General features: G+C 38.0%; 1 protein-coding gene across 2 annotated transcripts; it reads right to left on the bottom strand.

Annotated features, from left to right (window-relative positions):
- Window positions 1–555: 555 nt before the first annotated feature.
- On the bottom strand, window positions 556–17,468 carry slc43a1b (solute carrier family 43 member 1b). 2 transcript variants are annotated; one of them, XM_066679120.1, is made up of 15 exons: window positions 17,340–17,468; window positions 9,892–10,048; window positions 9,335–9,530; window positions 8,545–8,600; window positions 8,166–8,242; window positions 5,532–5,624; window positions 5,029–5,162; window positions 4,366–4,517; window positions 3,892–4,038; window positions 2,890–2,925; window positions 2,660–2,792; window positions 2,432–2,552; window positions 2,270–2,343; window positions 1,978–2,101; window positions 556–1,850 (listed from the first exon to the last, which is right to left on the bottom strand). In XM_066679120.1, the coding sequence occupies exons 2-15, from the start codon at window positions 10,043–10,045 to the stop codon at window positions 1,644–1,646; spliced, it is 1,704 nt and encodes a 567-aa protein (XP_066535217.1). In that variant the 5' UTR covers window positions 10,046–10,048; window positions 17,340–17,468; the 3' UTR covers window positions 556–1,643. The 2 variants fall into 2 exon arrangements, with proteins under 2 accessions (XP_066535217.1, XP_066535218.1); XM_066679121.1 differs by lacking the exon at window positions 17,340–17,468 and adding an exon at window positions 15,135–15,314.
- Between the last annotated feature and the right edge of the window lie 3,434 nt (window positions 17,469–20,902).

Genomic DNA, 20,902 nt, shown 5'->3' on the forward strand with positions numbered 1-20,902 from the left:
CACTACACAAATAAAGGTGATGCACCCCAGACAATGCAATTATTTACAAAACAGATACAAAAAAAATCTTTACAAAGTGTGCATAACTAGCTAATTAGTTTGCTGAAGCTAACCTCGCTGAAGACAAGTGCCTTCTGCTTTAATCAAATTCACCCTTCACTGGTCCCTCCTCCACTTTTACTGTGAGTAAGCTGCTAAAGACATTATACAAATGGATGTCTAACCTACGACCTTAAACCAAAGCCCAGACTAACTAGAAAGAGAAGAGGACACACAAAATTAGGTAATTCACCTAAAGTTAGCATCAAAGCTATTTTACTTGAAGAATTTGTAAAGCTCATACTCACAAGTGGTGGCAGGGTCTAAAAGCCGCACAGAACGATACATTCCTAATGGCATAAGCACATTTTCTAAATGTATTTTACACTAGACTTATGCATATTTTACATACATATAAATAGGTATACACGCGGTTACTCCACAACTCACACAGCTTTTGAATTAGATTGAGTGGTGTTGCGTTTTGTTTACTACACGTTTATGCAATCATACAAAATAATGACACTTTAGGACATTCAAAGTGCAGTCAGCAATTGCCTCTAACACACACATGAAAAAGCAAATGTCAAAGCATCATTAGAATACTGTAGGGCAAATATTTTAGATGCACACAGTACATTCCATTATTATATTGCACAGTTCATGGCTTATGACCATAATGGCATCCAGATTTACACCACTGCAATATTTTTCTCAACAAATACTCAATAAAATAAAAGCTTCTAAATGCCTGCCTATAATGCTTTTACAGTAATTATATGTTCTAAAAATCCTAGTACAGCAACACATCTTGACAAAACCATGAATAATTCTGAAATCATGAAAGTAAATCTTGTTTGGTGATTTAGTGACTAGACAGTGCCCGCACACAGTCAAAAGCCATGGGGAGGCAAGCAATGGACACGAAACAAAGAACCAAAACCCTGTCTAAGTGAGACATATATTATAGAAGCAAAGACTGCCATGCACACATTTAAAAAGAAAGCAATACATTTTGAAGAATCTACCTGAACATGTAATACAAATGCACTATAAAATACACACATACCTTCTGCGCCAATAGACTTGATTGGCCACAATGTCTTTAACTGTAGAAAGTTGAGATTTGACTGGAGGAGGTAGCAATATTAGCCAGTCTGAAGCATCACTGATGCTATTAAATACTCCACGGTGGTTCTGATGGTGGTTATCAGATAGTAAAAATAAGCATGATATCCATGCTCTTCGTTTAAATGGTGCATGTGCATTACTTCTCTGCTTTTATTTTACAAGCTGCAATTTGGTATCCAAAGCTGACGTTTTGATGTTTGGATTTTGGTCAATCAGCAGCAACACTGATTTTTTTTTTTGTTATTTGGACCTAATTTGGTCCCCACAAAGGTCTTGATTCTACATACAGAAAATGTCTTGTAAAAAGCTTTATTTACCTGGAGGACAGTTCTGTTTTGAGAAAAGGACATTAAATTATTCTGGAGGTCTTTACAATCTGAAGTAACAGGAAGCCGCCAAATGTTTTGTATGATATTTAATATTATCACACTCTCTATTCTGTTCATGCAACACTTTTGTAAGTTTTTTTTTTTCTAAACCTCATCTGGATCAAGTCCATTGCTAAGGTGTTTTGCGGAGCCATTTGCTGGTTGGTTGAGGGTGACCATCTCATGTGCTAACTGGCCTGATGCTGCCTTGTCCCGAACCTTCTTCTCTTTAATCAGCTGTCTGCGGTAGTAAAACAGGTATCCTGGCAACAAGAACCCCACTAAGGAGAAGATAAGGAGCCCGAGGTTGATCTGTTGATTGAGGAGGAAGACAAGAAGAAATTTGTTAAAGGTGTTTTGCAGTTGCTTTTATTTGTAAAAGAAATTGAGATTTCCATGGGCTCATTGAACACTTGAACTGTGAATTTGTGAACCTCACCCAGTAAGGGTCTCCCTTCAGTGTCCCCAACATGCAGACAAAAAGCGGTTGCTGGAGAAGGGCGAACAGAGCACTCAGTAAAGACTGCAGACCTGTCAGAGTCCCAAAGTGGTTCGATGGATACCTGACCAACAGAAAGGAGAACATTATCTTGCAGGTATTAAATAATTAATTATTCATCATATCAGTCTTACCCTGATGCCTGCACTCCTAGAACCACAGGTGAGGTTTGGCTTAATATAGCCCTGTATTTGAAACATTTATTTCTAGCCGATACATCTAAAATACTTACACAGCAGCATAAAGTCCTCCACAGCAAGAGTGAACGAATCCTCTTACCATGGTGTGAAGAACAAAAGACAGCAACTACATAGAGAGGGAAAAATGAAGTGCAGTTTTTTATTGACGTGTAAATTGCTGAAACACAAGTGCAAATTTAAAAATGATGTATCACCTGTAAAGGCAGGTTGTCTATTAGTGAGATGACCCCAAACCCAACCAGTAGCATGTTGGTGAATATAAAGGCTCTGATCGCGTTGGTGAGTTTCTGGATCTTTCTGTCTCTCTTGGGAGGCCTGATGGAGATGTTGTAAATGTTATTAAATAATATAAACTATTCTCTCTCTCTCTCTCTCTCTCTCTCTCTCTCTCTCTCTCTCTCAATGTCTCTCTCTCTCCATACCCTTGCTTTCCATCCACTATGCTCGTCTCCTCCTCACACTCCTTCATCCTCCAATCCATGATGTAGCCAATAAGAGGACAGGTCACCAGACACAGCAGCTGCAGAATGCCAAAGATGGACGAGTAGAAACTCACTGAGGAAACACATACAAATTCATATAAACTCTTATATCACAATCAATTATTATATTCATACAAAAACATCCGTAGATTTAGAAAATATACTCTTACCTTGGTTTTCTGCCTCTATAACCAAATCCTCTGGAGCTGGAGCAAACAGAAGGATAAAAAAAGATTAGTGAATGTGTAAATGCACATGAAAACACAATCATTAGCCTTTTTTTGTGCTTTGCTGTCTGTAGTGTAAAAAGATGCATCACATTGCTGAGACCCACGGATAACTGAAAAGCTCTCAGCTGTCGACAGATGCATTCTTTAAAATTTTTTGTTGCAAAGCTGTGTCATTTTGTGAATTTGATCTTATTTATTGGAAATGTATGGCTATAATTCTATAATCTATGTTCCTACAAAATAACATAAAAAATATTTAATAAATAATACAGCAAGAACAATATATAAACCATAAATAATATAGCAATCTGTACTACTCGTTATATGATTAATCTACTCAATATATTCTGAGCCTTAAACTCAAGCAGAATGGTTAAACTAACACGTATCTGTTCAACATCTTTGTTATGAATCAATAATATGAATCCTGAGGTTGTAGGTTCGAGTCCCGCTCTGGGTGACTGTCTGTGAGGAGTGTGGTGTGTTCTCCCTGTGTCCGTGTGGGTTTCCTCCGGGTGACTGTCTGTGAGGAGTGTGCCGTGTTCTCCCTGTGTCCGCGTGGGTTTCCTCCGGGTGACTGTCTGTGAGGAGTGTGGTGTGTTCTCCCTGTGTCCGCGTAGGTTTCCTCCGGTTGACTGTCTATGAGGAGTTTGGTGTGTTCTCCCGGTGTCTGCGTGGGTTTCGTCCACCGGTTTCTTCCCACAGTCCGAAAACACATGTTTGCAGGTGGATTGGCACTTCAAATGTGTCCGTAGGTATGAGTGTGTGAGTGAATGTGTGAGTGTGTGTCGCCCTATGAAGGACTGGCGCCCCCTCCAGGGTGTGTTTTCGCCCTGCGCCCAGTGATTCCGGGTAGGCTCCGACCCACAGCGACCCTGAACTTGATAAGCATTTATAGACAATGAATGAATGAATGACTGAATGTATAAGTAAAATGCTCACGGTTGGGGTCATCGTGGATAATCAAAAACTCCAGCATCTTGTTCATTGCTCCCATATAGAAGATAATGCGGAGCTGAGTCATTGGCATGGTGATTAAACTCCACAAGAATATCGCTGAACACACAGAGCTGCGAAACGAAGGTGAAACTGAACAACAACAATAAAACACACAAACAAAGTTAGTCACTTGTTTACACATTATTGACACAAAAATGGTCTTGAAAAAGTCTTTACCCTGAAAAGGCAACTGAATACTGTTGCATTGTTGACTTACTGTTTTAATCAGTCATAAAGCACTGATTAATACATATTAAATTTATAGTTTGTTTCATTTATATTTATGGCTTTGGCTGTCACACTGATTTAGTACGACTTAAGAAAGAGGTTCCAACCACTTCCCGCTTTGCATATTTTGTCCCTTTAATGGTGCTTAATACACAAATTTACCACCAGTCATCGCTGGTATATACCCACCCTGGCTCTGTGTCGCCAGTCCATTGCTGAGTGTATAATCTGTAGAGGGCTCTTTTTTAGATATTTCCTGCTCCTCAGTGGCGATATCACTGTAGCAGTGGTCTCCAGTCACCTTATCCTCCCTCGCTGCACCACTCAGCTCCACATTTTTACTGTCAGAGGAAGAATGAGAGAAATTAGTAACAGGTTTACAGATTTCTAAATCATTTTCTGTGTATTTCTTATATCAGAATTGATTTCCTTTGAACCTCTTGTTTAATGTTCACAACACCTAGTCATTTTGGCAACTTTGCAAAAAATTGTCTTTCTTTTGAACAAATAGAACGTTACAACATATGGTGTAGTATATATCATAAAATAACATATACATGCAAATAATAATTAAATAAAAGTGTACAGTGGTCTTCTGTTTCTTACATTACCAATTGCTTATGTCATATGATGATTAAACTGTTTTAATTTTGATCTCTGTTATATATTAACCCCTAAATATATAAGTTTTTTTTTATTAAGTTTTAGAGACATTGGCCCATGCTTCAACAAAGTTTCACACAATGCAAAGGAGATCTCCTGTGTTCAATTTATGTAGAAAATTTTAAATAAAAAGGGGAAATATTTATTTGTTTGCTTGCTTTTCACATTACTAAAAAATATAATACTGACTTGTAGTTGATCTCCTCGGGGGCAGGGAAAGGCTCAACAGGCCAATTAACAAAGCAATTGATGAACACAAGGCCGGCTAAACCTGCCCACACCCAGAAGATGACATCGAAGGACACACCTGCATCATAAATTACCTGATGAAGAAAGAAACATAAAAATGGAATCAGAAAAAGTGTAAACTTCAATATAAACCTTTTAAAGATTCTTTGGTTCTGTGTAGGTCCAAAAATGTTATATATGTCTATATATGGATAGAGAGATAGAGGCATGGACTACTTGGAGTAAGTGGAAAGATAAATGGTCATCAGCATAAAAAGATGGGTGACACAGAAGGATATTAATTTTAACCCTACCATAACTTTCTGTGGATTCGTAACAAAACAGAATTATTAATACATTTTTACAATATTTTATGGTCTTCCTTTGAGGCCAAAAATGTAATTTTATAAGTGGATTTCATTTTCTACAAATGCTGAAGAGCATTGCTTGTTTTTAAGTCTTACCTTTACTCCTGGGAAGGTGACCGCAGAAGAGGCGTAAGAGCCAATCATGAGCGAGAGAATGGTGGAGCGCACATTTCCAAACATGTTGGGGAGCTGGAATAAAATACAACAATATTACATTAAACAGCTCTGAGTAAAGAACAAATAATCTGGACCATTTAACTGGTCTTGCAATTGAATGTTTACTTTTTTTACTTGTGTCCATGGTCAGTGGAGGGCGCTCTTAGTAGTTCAATGCTCAATTGGCCTGAGGCACAGAAACGTTGAACAGAACAGCTGTGTGTAACTCAGGCATTCAGCACATTTACAACTTAAAACACATAGTCAAAGTTCACTGCCCTCACCCCCCTTTTGTTGTCTTCCTTTTAGACTTAGAGAACTGCTTTGAAATAATTATTAGTGTCTGGGCTCAAACTGTCTTAAAAAGCTAGGTGAAAAGATGCTGTTATGGCTTTGGAGGTAGCACACCATTAGCTTGTATTATACTAGATCCTAGGAGTTCAGCAGGTCTTAGCAGGTCATATTCAGCTTGCCTCCGATCTAATCATTTGTACAATATTTGTGTGAGACAAGTGTGTAAGAGTGTATTAGAGTATGTAAAATGTGTCATCCTGAGAGAGAAAGAGAGAGAGAGGAGAGAGAGAGAGAGAGAGAGAGAGAGAGAGAGAGAGAGAGAGAGAGAGAAGGTGAGAACTGTTCTGCTCTGAAGGCTGCAGTGAAGTAAGCAGGGAGTTTTTTTTTAGTCAAGCTGAACACGTGAATGCACATGTGTTCTGATGTGGTATGTATCTGACACACACTCACTCTTCCTCACACTGTCACTTTATTTCCATTCACCTTCACTTGTCTGTTCTTCTCCTTTCATTCCTACTATTTATCTTTAAATCTTACTTACTTCTGATCTTTCTTCCTACAGTTTCTCCTTTTTTATTTATTTCATTTAGGTTTTTTTCTTTCAGAAATATTTTTGTCTTTTTCGATTCTAGCCTTTGTCTCTTTTTTGTATCACTTACATATTCTCTCATTTTTTCAGATATTGGGTCATTTCCACTTTGTTTATAAGCTTTTTTTTTCATTTTCTTTCTTTTTTTCTGTCATTTACCTTGTCCAAATAAATCCCAAAAGAGATAAATATTTGCACACAGACACACAAACACATGGACACATACACACACAAAAACACAACACAGAGTCTGCCCCTTGAAATTTCTGAGATATTTTCCTCTTGCTTTGCTCTTTATCAAAGTTCAGCTCAGGACACGCGTCCATCCATTAAGAACATTGCCATCTATCCCTGGAAATATGGCAAAAATGACCAGTCAGCAGCACACAAACACACACACACACACACGCACACAGTCTGGCACTATGACAAAGAGAGAAATGAGGCAATGAAGGAAACTCTGGCAATATGAAAGAGTAGTTTTGTCCAAATGCCCGATAGTTTTTTGTGCTTTGATCTGATCTGAACATGAATAATAATAATTATAACTGTCTTTAATTGTATTGCCATTTCTTAATATATTTAAATTATATTTATTACAAAAAAGCACAGAAAGTGAAAAAGGAAAGTACAGAGAATGAACATGTAAATACAGAGAGGAAAAATGAGAGCGAGAGAGAGACCAGACAGAGAGGACTGTGTGCATATGGTTAGGGGTGTGTGGGTGTGGCTGATGTGAGGGCGTGAGGGCAAGCCAGTATTCTGATTGGCTGAGATCATCAGGCCAAAACATAGAGCCTGGAAGTGGAACAACATGTGCCTTTCCAAAGTGATCAACCAAAATACACACAAATGCTGCCACCCATACCTCATTTCTGCCAACACAATGCACAGAGATGCACAAATGATACACACAATAAAGCACACACACTGTATTAAAAACACGGGTGTTCTGCTTTGTAAATTATAGCAAAATAATTGTATTCCAAATGAGTTTAGAGCATTTCAATTGGCACATTCCTCATGCAATATTCACACTGTGTAGAGCACATCTACAATATTTAACGAATTTAAAAAGGGAGGTATGAGGTTTTGTTCTGACATCATTGATATGTTTAGTAATATTTTAGTAATATTAATATAGTCTTATAGCTATATATTGGCTGTTTATATTGCATGTATCTCATTTTTGTACCTTCTTGCATCGTTTATCCTTGCACTGTTCTTTGTCCTTGCATTAATAATTTCCATTATATTAATTATGCATGTTTTTTTTGGTAATTTTTTTTCATTTGCTAAGTCTATGTAAATATTAAAAATTCAGTTTTCTGGCTTTTTGCCTGCATTTCACAATTTTAACGTTTACAGAAGTGGATGGTAGAAGAATGCAGATCAAGGCTGTTTGTGAAATAATAACTCAGGTTTTTACTATAGTCTTTGATGCAGGAGTGGACTCTAAATATGTTTTTTTTTCTTAAATATATTGATCACTAACTCCACACTAAGGTCAGGGTTACAGTGGCATGTATTCAGAGATTTAGTGCTTATTTACATAACTACATCATTTGTGTCACCCATGTTCCTAGGTTTAATATTTCTGTTATGTGAATGTGTGTGTGTGTGTGTGTGTGTGTGTGTGTATGTGTGTGTGTTTGTGTGTGTGTGTGTCCGTATGTGTTTATATGTCCTACCGTCAGAGATGTAAAGGTCAAGCATATTCCTCCAAAGCCATTAAAGGACACGGCCACAAAGATGAGGGCAGAAAACACTGAGGGAAAAGAGAAGAAACCGTATTTAGATTGAAATGAGGTGTTTAAAAAGTGAATTATTATTCACTTCTCACAAAATATATGCAGCACCTTTACAGTCAAAGTCATATCTTTTATATATATATATATATATATATATATATATATATATATATATATATATATTTTTTTTTTTTTTCCATAAAATATATGAGCAGTTGTCAAGACGTTGCCAGTTGATATGTAAACATTACTGAAGTACTTAGCAAGCATGATCACATGTAAATAAACAAATTCACTCTTTGTATTTGTGTACACTGACCTAAAGGGTTGTAAGATGCTGCAGCAATCAGAATCATGGAAAAGGCAAAGCAGGAGCTGGGGGAGAGCGGAAAGTGTTTAAAGAATGGTGCAAATGGGATGCTAATCTTAAACAGTCGTTTGTTGATGTGCGCTGGTTATAATTTTAGGAAGAGTGCTGTTGTATGATGTGATTATAATGATGGTAAATGCTGCTAATCTTCTTTTATTTATAACAGCCGGGCTGGCATTGTTAGAAGGGACTAGATATTAAACTTCCTGGCTTTTTCAACTGATGCACCATTTTATTCTGAAAGCATAATTTATTTTGAGTTTCAGTAATAAAATATGTTGTGATTTACTAAAGAGTTTTCACATTTTTTGTCATCACCCTTTATTTTTCCTGACGTACCCAGTGTTATTCAATAAAACAATTTGGAAATGACTGCCTCTCCATGGGTTCAAGCCCCACTTGACTCTCTGTGAGGAGTTTGGTGTGTTCACCCCGTGTCTGCGTGGGTTTCCTCCGGGTGCTCCGGTTTCCTCCCACCGTCCAAAAACATATGTGGATTGGCTACTCTTAAGTGTACCTAAGTGTGAGTGTGTGAGGGAATGTGTGAGTGTGTGTCGCCCTGTGAAGGACTGCTGTCCCCTCCAGTGCTTCAGACCCACCACTAGATAAGCACTTACAAACAATGAATAAATGAATGTGGCATTTTTAAATTATGATACAAATATGCAATTGATATGCAGCAATGGATTTAGTTAGAACACCTTGAAAAATGAAACTTAAATGGTTCTATATCTCGTACCTGCCCAGCAGCCGGAGTGGACGTGGCCCATACTTGTCCATCAAGATCCCAAGTGGCAGAGTTGCTGCACTGATGATAAAGGAGCCGATCGTAAAGCCTAGGTTGAGAATCTCATCCTGTTCCACACAGCTCAGCCACACTATGCTCTCCCCTGAGCTCCTGTTAGCATGAATCTCATGATGATCCGTTCCATTTTCTATCAAAGGCAGAGACAGGAATGTTTAGAAAACTCTCCAATATCTGTTGGCATCAACAATTCCTCTCCTGAAAATGGACCGTATTACAGTGCATAACTATTTTTTCCTTATCAATATTACATTTAAACCATCAAGACCTCAGCCTTGAATCAGTATTTTGTTCTATATTTAAACATTTCACACAAAACCAGTGGGTTTTGGGGTTTTTTTTGGACTTGACTTACATCTTAAATTTGAGGTTGCAAAGTGTACTTATGATTATGTGACATTAAACAGAGATGAGTGGGCGTCGATGTTCTGATTGATTACTGTAATCCAGTAAACATGGCTAGGCCTGTGTTGTGCTTAGTGATGCTTTACCTGAGCACAGGTGAGAGTAGAAGCCTTCATTCTTCAGCATGATGAGAAGAGACCCCCAGCCCAGCAACACAGCAGAGAACAAAAGGTTTTCTATCACTGCTGTCACTGCCATCCACCAGCGCCTCTTATAAGCCTGGGAAAGAGATGGAGCCATGTTCTGAGAGAGAGAGAGAGAGAGAGAGAGCGAGAGAGGGAGATGGAGAGATACATTTAGGCTATACAGAAAAAAAAGCTTTACGTATAAACACCATCCAAATAATCAGAAAAGTATCTGTAGACTGGACTTAGCAATACCGATAATACAAGGTGTTGTAAATAACAAATCCCTAACTTATTATTGTGTAACCTGAAAATACTGGTGGGTCTTGAGCTTATTGGGAATTCTAGGGTGCAAGACAGGAAAACACCCTGGACAGGACATTAGTCCTGCTAACATGTATTTTTAAAATGTGAGAGGAAAATGGAGCACCCAGAGGAAACCCACATAGACACAGGGAGAACACACCAAACTCCTCATAGACAAATCGCCCCAAGGTCGGAATTGAACCCACAACCATTGGACCCTGGAGATGTGCGGCAGCGACACTACTTATTGTGCCCCTCTACTGCCATTTAAACATAATTTAATTTATATAAATATGCAACTGATTCCGGGTAGGCTCCAGACCCACCGCAACCCTAAACTCAATATGGGTTATAGACACTGGATGAATGAATTGATATAAATATAAATAAAATAAAAAATCAACAGTTAATGGTAGCAGGTAGTGTCGCAGTCACATAGCTCCAGGGACCTGGACACTGGTTTTAATTTACACACCAGTTGGTGTGTTCTCCCTGTGTCTGCGTGGGATTTCTCCGGGTGCTCTGGTTCCTCCCACAGTCCAAAAACATACGTTGGTAGGTGGATTGGCGACTCAAAAGTGTCTGTAGGTGTGAGTGTGTGAGTGAATGTGTGTGTTGCCCTGTGAAGGACCGGCGCCCCCTCCAGGGTGTATTCCCGCCTTGTGCCCAATGATTCCAGGTAGGCTCTGGACCCACTGCGACCCTGAACTGGATACGCAGTTACAGATAATGGATCCCCTTATGTACGCTATATTTAACCTTTGTTCATTCAAATCTCTCATCATTTTAATAATCATTTTAATAAAGATATCTTATGTATGAGAATAAACATTTGAATTTATTATTTTACCATTACAGAGGAAATAAATGAAAACTATAAAACTGATTGTGCTCTCAACTCTACCACCCTAAAAAAAACCAAAACCCTAGAAAAACTCTTTCTTTTATTAATGCCTTATGATTTTTACACTCTGAAAAACTGACAATGTGGTGACACCTTCAAGGTTACATGTTCAGGTCCTTTAGTTAGGGAACATAATGGTACCATATCCTATAATAATTGTAGCTTTTAAAGTTTTGTTGATTTTATTCACCACAGTTCATCTCCATGACTTGTCCTTTCACATATTTTGAGTGCAGTATAAAATTTATTCAAAATCACACTGTCACAAAGTGAAACAAGACTAGAAAGGTTAACGTATGTAACCGTCTAAAATATGGTCTTGTTTGTCACTGGCTTTGGATATTTTAAAATGTTACTGAACATGTTATAAAAGGCTTATAAATGGTATTTGAGTTTATTAAAAAGCCCCAAGACCGGGATCATATCTTAACGTCATTTGCTGTTTGTGGTCATGAGGATTAAACTCCTATAATGCAGTAAGAGATTAGTTTAAAAAGCTGTAATTCGTCACAAAGTCATTTGGGTTTTGTTTGTTTGTTTGTTTGTTTGTTTTTGTTTTGTTTTTTGTTATGATTTTTTTCATGAAGCATTAACCAAATCTAATAATCAACCACCATCCTCATACAATGTAATTTCATTGTTATGAAAGCAAGTTTCATGGGGCTTTCTCATGCAGTCTCTCAGTGCTTTTGTAAAATCCCTCTGGGTTCGTAACATACATGTTCAGACAGTCCTCTTCACCACAACATAAGCATTTTGACTCTCACTGCTTTAATACTTATACAGAAGATCTGTACTGTACTTTTATATGAGCATGTGTCTAAACCTGATTTTACACTAAAATTGCCATTCGTCTTGGAGCGAAATTTATTATGAAATAATGAAGCTTTTGCACACAAATGCTACAAATGTCCTAATCACTGTACTTCAACTCATAACAAGATGCACTCTCCATTGAGTGGAATGACCAGGTGTTAAATTATAAATGAAATCTAGTGAAATCTCTGTATGTGTATGGTAAGAGTGAAAGCATTTCATTTCAACATTTGAACGTGCTTGACCTTTGAGCCCTTAGACAGCACAACAAGAGAAACAAGAAAGTCATGCTACTGTGATAGTGAAATAGACCGTGGAAACATAGTGTGCTCAGATGAATCCACATTTCAGCTTGTTTTTTAGTAAAAACAGATGCTACATTCTATGTGCCAAATATGCAAGGGCGTATTCATATTGTTATCACTGAATGGTGCAATGGCATTTTCTCTAATGGTACGGACATGCACCAGAGCTTACGGAATGAATAGCTGACATATGTCTGAATGTAACATTGAGGTGGAGGTGTGAATTGGACATACGCTGCCATCAAGTGATCAGTTTTTACTGGTTATGTCAGCAAAATAACATTACAACAGTGCGGTTTTAAGAAACAGAATGCATGTGCTTGACTGGCCTGCTTGCAGTCGAGATCTATCTCCTATGGCACATCATGAAGGGGAGAATCGGTAGACAGCAACCATGGAATGTTGAGCAGCCGACATCTTGTTTCAAGCAAGAATTGATGGAAAACTTCCCACATGCTTATACAGTGTCATTAAAAGGAAAGGTGATGTAAACACAGCGGTAATTATTCCTCTATTCCAACTTTTTATTTGACTATTGCATGCATCAAATTATAAATGTGTTTTAATTTACAAAATGCAGTCAGGCTGATCAGTGAAAACACTGGAAACTTTCCTTTTTACTTCTATGTATTAAGCCAAGTTTCAGGATAATCAACGAATCCCAACTTTATGGCAATGGAGGTTGTACATAAGAGAGTAAAATGATCCATAGATCAGCAAAGTAACCAAAGTCAAGGATACCATCGCTTAGAAACTGGATGAAATTTCAACATGTCAAAGATCACTTCCCAAAGTAAGCGATGATGCTCAGCACCACAAACCTCTCACACACACACACACACACAGCTGCTTCCTTCACACCAACTGCTATTGCATGGTCAGCAACTCTCTGTCACAAGACATTTCAGTTTTTATGTTCTTCCCTAAAAGAAAAATTAGCACAGATGCACTCCTTACAATATACATATTCCTATATAATAAACAGCCCTGTGATTTAGAGACTAACTAAACAGAAAAAATAGATATCAAGGATGATAAAAGACACTAAAATAATCCTGTTTTTCTGTCCACCGCCCCTATTGTTAGAAGACAACACAAAACTCTGGGTTTAAAAAGAAGCATAGCAGTAAAGGACATCTGAGATGAGCAGCGTGGTCTGACAAGTCTACACTTGCATCATGAGAAGCAGAAAATGCAATCGACTTCTTAACACGCAATGTTACACGTAACACTAAGGTGTCTTTAAAAACCTGAAAGGAAGAAAAGTTGCTAAGTTTGTATTGTGTTTATACTGTAATGAATTACTTAAAATCTTGTAAACTAGAAATTGAATGAATATTTGTGCAGTGCTGTAAAAAACTCTCCTATTTACACAAGGTGTAGACCACACAATACAACACCATTATATACATCTGTTGTGTGTAGCTACATAGGGGTTATGTCAACACCGATACAGCCTAACTCTTTTGTGGAATGCTGGTTCACAAGTTTCCACAAAAGTGTATAAAAACATATGACTATACTTCAAGAGACAAAAGAGCTGTAAACCACACAACTGTTCTTCCTTACGGTAGTTAGTAATTAAGCTTAAAAACTCTCCTTGTCCAGTGTTGTTAACACTTCAGTCTGCACTGTATAAACATTGAAGGATCACTGGATTAGGAACACCTACCTTGTATCTACACTCACTGTCCATTTTATCCACTCCACTGACCATACAAGAGCACTTTGTAGTTCTACAAATATAGACTGTAGTCCACCTGTTCCTCTGCATATTTTCTTAACCCCATTTCACCTTGCTCTTCAATGGTCAAGACCCCACAGGTATGATTTGAGTGGTGGATCGTTCTCAGGGCCGCAGTGTCACTGATGTGGTTTGTTAGTGTGTGTTTTGCTGGAACGAGTGGATCAGACAAAGCAGTGCCGCTGGAGTTTTTATAGAATCCTTCTGGTGTAAGAATAGTTCTCCAACCAAAACTATCCAGCCGACAGCGTCCACTTATTACCTTCACAAACTGTGCAGCAACACATGAGTTACTGTCTCTGACTTTACCTCTACAAGGTGGACCAATGTGGGCCAATGTGTTAGGTGTGTCTAATAAGAATGGGACAGTGAGTGGACAGTGTTTAAAAACTCCAGCAGCACCGCTGTGTCTGATCCACTTGTACCACCTCAACACAGACAAGCACACCACCACCAAGTCAATATCACAGCATTGCTGAGAATAATCTTATTTAAAACCATTCCTGCTCTGTGGTGGTCCTGTGGGTGTCTTAACCATTGAACAGCAGGGTGAAATGGGGATAAGTGAGTAGGCAGAAAAACAGGTGGACTTGTTTCAGTGACTATGTGCTAAATAGAGATGCATTCTGTAAATATTGCACTTTAAAGATACTGTTAGTATACCATTTCACAGAACAGGAACAAAGTATGCAGATGTATTTAAAAGCAACTAATTAATTAGTTGTAAAAATTAATCAGTGACAGTCTAAGTGACGTACAAATAAATTACAAATATTTAGTGTTCACTTAAATAAATATAGTGTAGCATCTATAATAGTGCCATGCCATACAGTATTCAAGCATAATCAGACAGTATCATTTTAATGTAACCATAACTGGTTAAAAGACCTGATGCAATCCTTCAGTCCATAAAGGGACTATTGACTCATAACAACCAATGCCATGTGCACAGCCTAATGTTAGTCTCGCTGGTTCTTTTCCTAAAAACGTGACTGTTTACTGTTTGCTTACAGACCCCCTTTTCATTCTGTTGACATATTTACACGCAATTTTCTATAATCTCTTTACATACACAAGTGACCTATTCTACATAGAAACTGTCAGTCTTTCAAACTTTTCTGCAACTTACCTATTCCTGAAAGACTAGCGTTCAGAGAAGTGAGATGAGAGGTGACCTAATGGTTTCAAAAGGTTTCTGAAAAACTTTTCAGCTTCTCTCTAAACTTCTTCTTTATTCTGTCTCTCAGGAACTGAATTGGTACAAAGTTGATCCTTTGCAGAGCTCCATGTGGCAGGGTATGAAACTTTATGGCTCTCTCTCTCTCTCTCTCTCTCTCTCTCTCTCTCTCTCTCTCTCTCTCTCTCTCTTTCTCTCTGTCTCTGCCTATAAATGGCTCCTAAATGTTCCCCCTCCCCTCCTGTTTAAACTTAGCGCAACTTGTGGCTGTTTCCTGAGGCATGCACGTGCTGCTGCTGGTGTGTGTGTGTGTGTGTGTGTGTGTGTGTGTGTGTGTGTGTGTTTGTTGGGGGGGCACAGTTGCTTTAACTGCACAGATTTTGAAAACCTACAGATAAAGCAGTAAGTTTTGGTTTTATAAGCTTACCAGGGGTGCAAACTTAGCATGAATCTTGTGGAAATAAAACACACACACACACAGACACACACACACACACACACACACAACATGCTCTTTGTAATACCTGCAAATGAAATATTATTGACAACATTACTTGTTGATATCATACAGGGGGGGGCAACCAAAATATATATGTATATAAAATTATATTCTGTTCTAAACAAACAAACACACACACACACATACATGTACATACACAAACACACACACACACACGTATATATAAATGTGTGGTTTTATAAAATGGTTTTGAAGGGGACTAAATTACACAGCCAGAATTTCTGGAACCATTCCCATCACCTTGCAGGGCTGGGTCTTTTGAGCTGCAGGAGAGCTACAAAGTACTAATTAAAGGCAGTGACCATTTGCATATTCATAGATTTGCAAGTACAGAATGAAGGTGAATGTGCTGAATTACACTTAAGCCACTTTTAAGGCATTAGGGGATTCTTATTTTTCTTGGAAATAACTTCAACATAGGGTTTAGTGGATTATTCACACAGAGACAGCTTTTAAATTATTTGACTAATAATGATAGTGGGTTCAGAATGAGGGCTGAGAGTAGGGGGTGGGACTTTTTCTGTTGGGTTCTGAACTTTCAAGGTCAGGTTTTTACACCTATATTGTTTGGTTCAGACGTTCTGATTTTTCAGTTTTATCCAAACAAAAATAGCACGTGTGAAAAGAGTGTCGAATCACAGTCAGGAACAAAGAACAAAAAAATGTCTCAACAAATGCTATGGTTTGATCTGAATCAAATGGTCCAGTTTGTTTGGAGAGTGAAGCCATATTTTAAAAGTTTTGGACATTTGGGATAATTATTAAAAAATATTACCACCCAGTAAACAACATGTTATTATCATGTTATTTTCCTCAAAATGTTTCTCCTCTGTATAACCCATATAAATTATTAAGCCCTGTTTAGATAGGATTAGTTTTATCTGTAAGTAGGGCAATGTTATTTTACAACAGAATATCTGTAATGACCGTTTCATCTTTGAAAAAAAAAATCTCTGTAAAAATGACAGTGATAGTGGAGACCAGGGGATTTACTCACTGTTTTCACTCCAAAGAAAGAATAGAAAACATGTTAAAATATTTAACTGTAAATTTGTTACCAAAACCATTCCATTCTGCCTTAACTGAAAACAATGTATTATAAGTGAACAGTCCTTGTGATATAACGTGACTGTGCACTTTGTAATGTTCAGAGCTGTACATGAGAGAGAATATATAGATCATAATAGATTATTATGAGAAGGTCACTGAGTTGTATAGAATAGAAAGTGATATCATGTGTGGTTTGGGACAGAGCACTGATCAGCCACTGCAATGGGATCTACCACTTAATGTGGAACAAAATGGATAACAATACAGTATAGTGGCAACAATTTTGATATATTTTTGCAACCAAAACATACCAGATCAAATGAATTAAATGTAACAAACATGGACCTTGGGCCAGATTTTCAAGTGTGAAAACACCCCTACTGCTTCCTACAAAATGGTCCACTCCGACTTTAATTATCAAAGTACTCAACCTATGGATTTGTTCAAATATAATAACAAATATCAGACTTGGTACTTAAGCCTTTATAAGCGGACTACGAACCGCACTACTAAGGGAACAGGAAGGATTTTGACACACAGCCCTAATGTTTGCTAAAACATTTAAATTAGCTTGTAACGTTACTTACTGAACACGTCAGTTCCTGAGGCTGAACTCGCGGATATTTGTTAAATCTCGTTTTAAACGTAAAACAAAAAGACTTTACACAAAATTTACACCTTCACGATATTTAAATCATATGTGCCGTTGGTTCCTGTACAAATAAAAACAGAGTTTAAACCCAATCAACAATCAATAAAAGTACTACAATATAGTGCTATCGCCCTCTAGGTGTGAAGAGTGAAACTGCTTCATACTAGCATCTACAGTTAAACATCACCATTATACTGCACGATTATACTTAACTGTTATCCTGTATTACTATAATTCTCCATTGTATTGTTATGCTACACAGTTATGTTATATTAGCAATAAAACTTGTTTATAAACTGCCTTTAAATCACTTGTATTAATGCCAATAGCAACGCTTTACCTTTACCATTCAATTACAGCTTTAATGTATCTAATATATTAAAACAATTAACATATTATGTTCATTATTTATAGTAGTCAGTGATTTGGTCTGGTGAGTGTGTGGTGCCCTGTGATGGCAAGGCGCCCTGTACAATACAGCTGCAGATTTGCCTGCAGAGAAGACAAATGCTAATATATATTGTTGCTGTCCAAAGATAAATATTTCTCACTTGTTGTTGAGTTTTATTTTGTTACATAATTTGAACAACTGTCCTTCACACTGTGAAAATGTCAATGACCAATAGAAATGCTCCAACATCGCTTAGAGTAAAGCTGACTTCCATTGAATGTTAAGAATGTGTTCCCTTTATCTATAAAGTTCCTATTTTGGAGATATATGTTTTCTTTGGACAGTGGTGATATGTAATTTTGGACTGGCTCCTTATTTTGAGAGGCTGACTTTGTCCAAAGTAATGAAGCAAAGATTATATGTCCTGTTTTTTTCATGAATGCCTGAACCACTATTTACAGGCTAAAATTAAATCATTCCCCTCAGACTATGTGATGGACCTAAAGCAATTCCTAAAGACATCAGCTGAGTGTTTAAGAGCCATTCCTCTGCACAAAATATCACTGAGAATATTAAGGATTGGCTTTCTGAGGTAAGGAATAGTAAATGTACAAATCTCATTGGACATTTTAGAAAGGGTTCAAAATACTTCTAAATCTGTGTAGATTACACATACTGCACTTAGCTTTCAGAGTAAATCAACTGGACAGGAAGTTGACCATGAATGGTCTCTCTAGCCTGTTTTGGTCTGGTCCTGCTTATCACAAGAATTTATGAATAGCAAATGGATGCTGCATTCTTATGCTTAGTGTTGAAATAATGAAGAATGTCAGTAAAAAGACTGCTCCTCTGGCCATAAGTCAGGAATTACACTGGAATGGGAGAGGTGAACGACAAAATCCAAATGTCAAGTTATTTGAGGAGGTGAAGAACCCATGTGCCAATGGGTTCACAGAAAAAGTGAGGAAATTTAATAGTACTGCATTCAATCTTTAACTGGGTGCAATAAAACACTGGATGTGGCATAATTTATTTCTATTGACCTCTGACAAAACAGAGGTCCTCCTTCTGGGTCCAAAAGCTGCAAGAAGTAATGCCCAAGCCCTTCATGATGCAGGAAAATTAGTGCAAGCTTTTATTACTTCCAGGTTAGATTATTGTAACACAGAGCTGGCATAATGTTCAAGCAAAAACCTAGGTAAACGTCAGCTAGTTCAAAATGCAGCAGACAGGGTCCCTACAAAAGGGGTATACCAGAGTTTCAGAGTGCCCTGGTGGCTGGTTCTCACCTTTCAGTTTGGATGTTGTACTTAGATCTGCCAGAGTTGTTCACCACACTCAATATTCATATTCTTTATAATCCATTGTTACGCTGCGCTGTGTATGTGTATGTTTTTTTTTCTCTCTCTGTCTCTGTAAAATTCTAGGTTCTGCAATCTGTTCCAGTCTGTGTGTTTGTTCGCCTGTCTGAAGTTCATTCCATATTACAGTTCGTGTATTTGTTCATCATCCTGATCCAGTCCATGTGTTGTCTGTCATCAGTTTCGTCTACGTCATCTTGGCGGGAATCATAAATATGTCTGTGTGTACGATGCTAATAAGCATTGTTTTGTGCATATTGAATTCTGTATGTTTGCCTGGTTTTGATTTTGTTACATTCCTAATTCGACTTTTTTCAAGTTTGTTTTAGCCCCTTTTTGAATACTGAAGTTAGATCTGTTGTAAAGTATTCTAAACACCGTGTATATATTTCACCAGAGTAGGGTTGGCTGGCGTTTGTTTTGGGAGTGGGTTTTGTGTGTGTGTTTGTGTATAGATAGGGAGTAAGGTAAGGTATTGTCTTTTGTTTCCTTTTGTTTTCACTTAGGAAAGTTAAGATATTTGTGGGTCAGTTAGAAGGGGTGTTTGTTTGTTATTTTTGTCGGCATAAGGCCATCCTGAAGTTCACTGATGTTTGGGTCATTGTAAATATCACATCTACAATATATATATTCTATTCATTATACATTCTGTGTTTCCGTTTGTGTCCTTTTTTTTTCACCTTCACATCTCTGTTATTCCTTTCTCATACGTTAATTCCAACACACACCTCATTCTGTTACGGCTCAACCCTAGACTGGGTCGTAACAGAATTTGGGGGCTCTACAAACTGAACTAATGCCACCTTTCTACTCCGTTTGAGTTAATGGCGCTGATGGAAGACTGGTTGCTGGAGGCTCCTGCTCACCTTCCTTGAGACTAGTTATCTACCCTCCATTCTCAGTATCTGCTTCAATCCATCCATACCTTCACACCATATGCGTGGCCTGTCGTCCACATGCAGCTCTTGGATATTTGATGACACTGATTCAGCACAACTTTTTACTAAATACCTGCATTTCCTATAGAGACAAGGCTGCTTCTACCTGCAGTTTTAATTTAAAACTCTATTATTTATAGTTTGTTTGAGGAGCATGGGTCCCTCTTGTGAGTCCTGGTTCCTTCCAAGGTCTCTTCCTCCAGCTTTAAAGGAGTTTTTTTGTGACTGCAGACTTCGACTTGCTCACCTAGATTTTTCTTTTCATTGTCAATTTCTGTAAAGCTGCTTTCTTGCTTTGTGACACTATCATGTTGTAAAAAGCACTATGCAAATACATTTGACTTGACATTCAGAGCTGATAGTCATGTCTGAGTCCTTAAGGTCAGCCTACAGTGTGTTGCATGCAGAGGTGGCCTCTGAGACACCAGTAGAATTAAATTTCAGGATGACACAGCACTGCAGTTTTCTTTGAAACTTCAAATGTCAGTGCTAGTCTGTGTTGGTCACACTTTCACAGCTAGGTGACACTAAATCCTGGACAAGCCCCTAATTGTTGTTTGCGCTAGGCCTATGTTGTGCACAGGCCAAGCAGCACTGTGGAACACCTTGGATGAATGGAACAATGACTCAGTAGTCCCCCTGTCAGCCTTCATACCTAAGCCCTAGGGACCTCTTTGAAGTGTGCACAGATGATGTGGAAGGATGAGCAAAGGGGATGTAGGCGTTAAGGCCCTCAAGGTGTTAATGAGGTAACAGCAATAAGGTTTTCACCTCCTGACCCTTCAACTGCATACTTCACTGCAGCTTA

The sequence above is a fragment of the Hoplias malabaricus genome, chromosome 8 (assembly GCF_029633855.1).
Source record: "Hoplias malabaricus isolate fHopMal1 chromosome 8, fHopMal1.hap1, whole genome shotgun sequence".
Lineage (NCBI taxonomy): Eukaryota > Metazoa > Chordata > Actinopteri > Characiformes > Erythrinidae > Hoplias > Hoplias malabaricus.

Bases quoted from the DNA above. Each gene is read 5' to 3' on its own strand.
- slc43a1b (XM_066679120.1), bottom strand. From the start codon at position 10,045: ATGGCTCCATCTCTTTCCCAGGCTTATAAGAGGCGCTGGTGGATGGCA. The intron at 9,531-9,891 runs GTAAAGCATCAC...TGCCTTTGATAG, and splicing joins CTACTCTCACCTGTGCTCAG to AAAATGGAACGGATCATCAT. The intron at 5,625-8,165 runs GTAGGACATATA...ATTTTATTCCAG, and splicing joins TGACCTTTACATCTCTGACG to CTCCCCAACATGTTTGGAAA.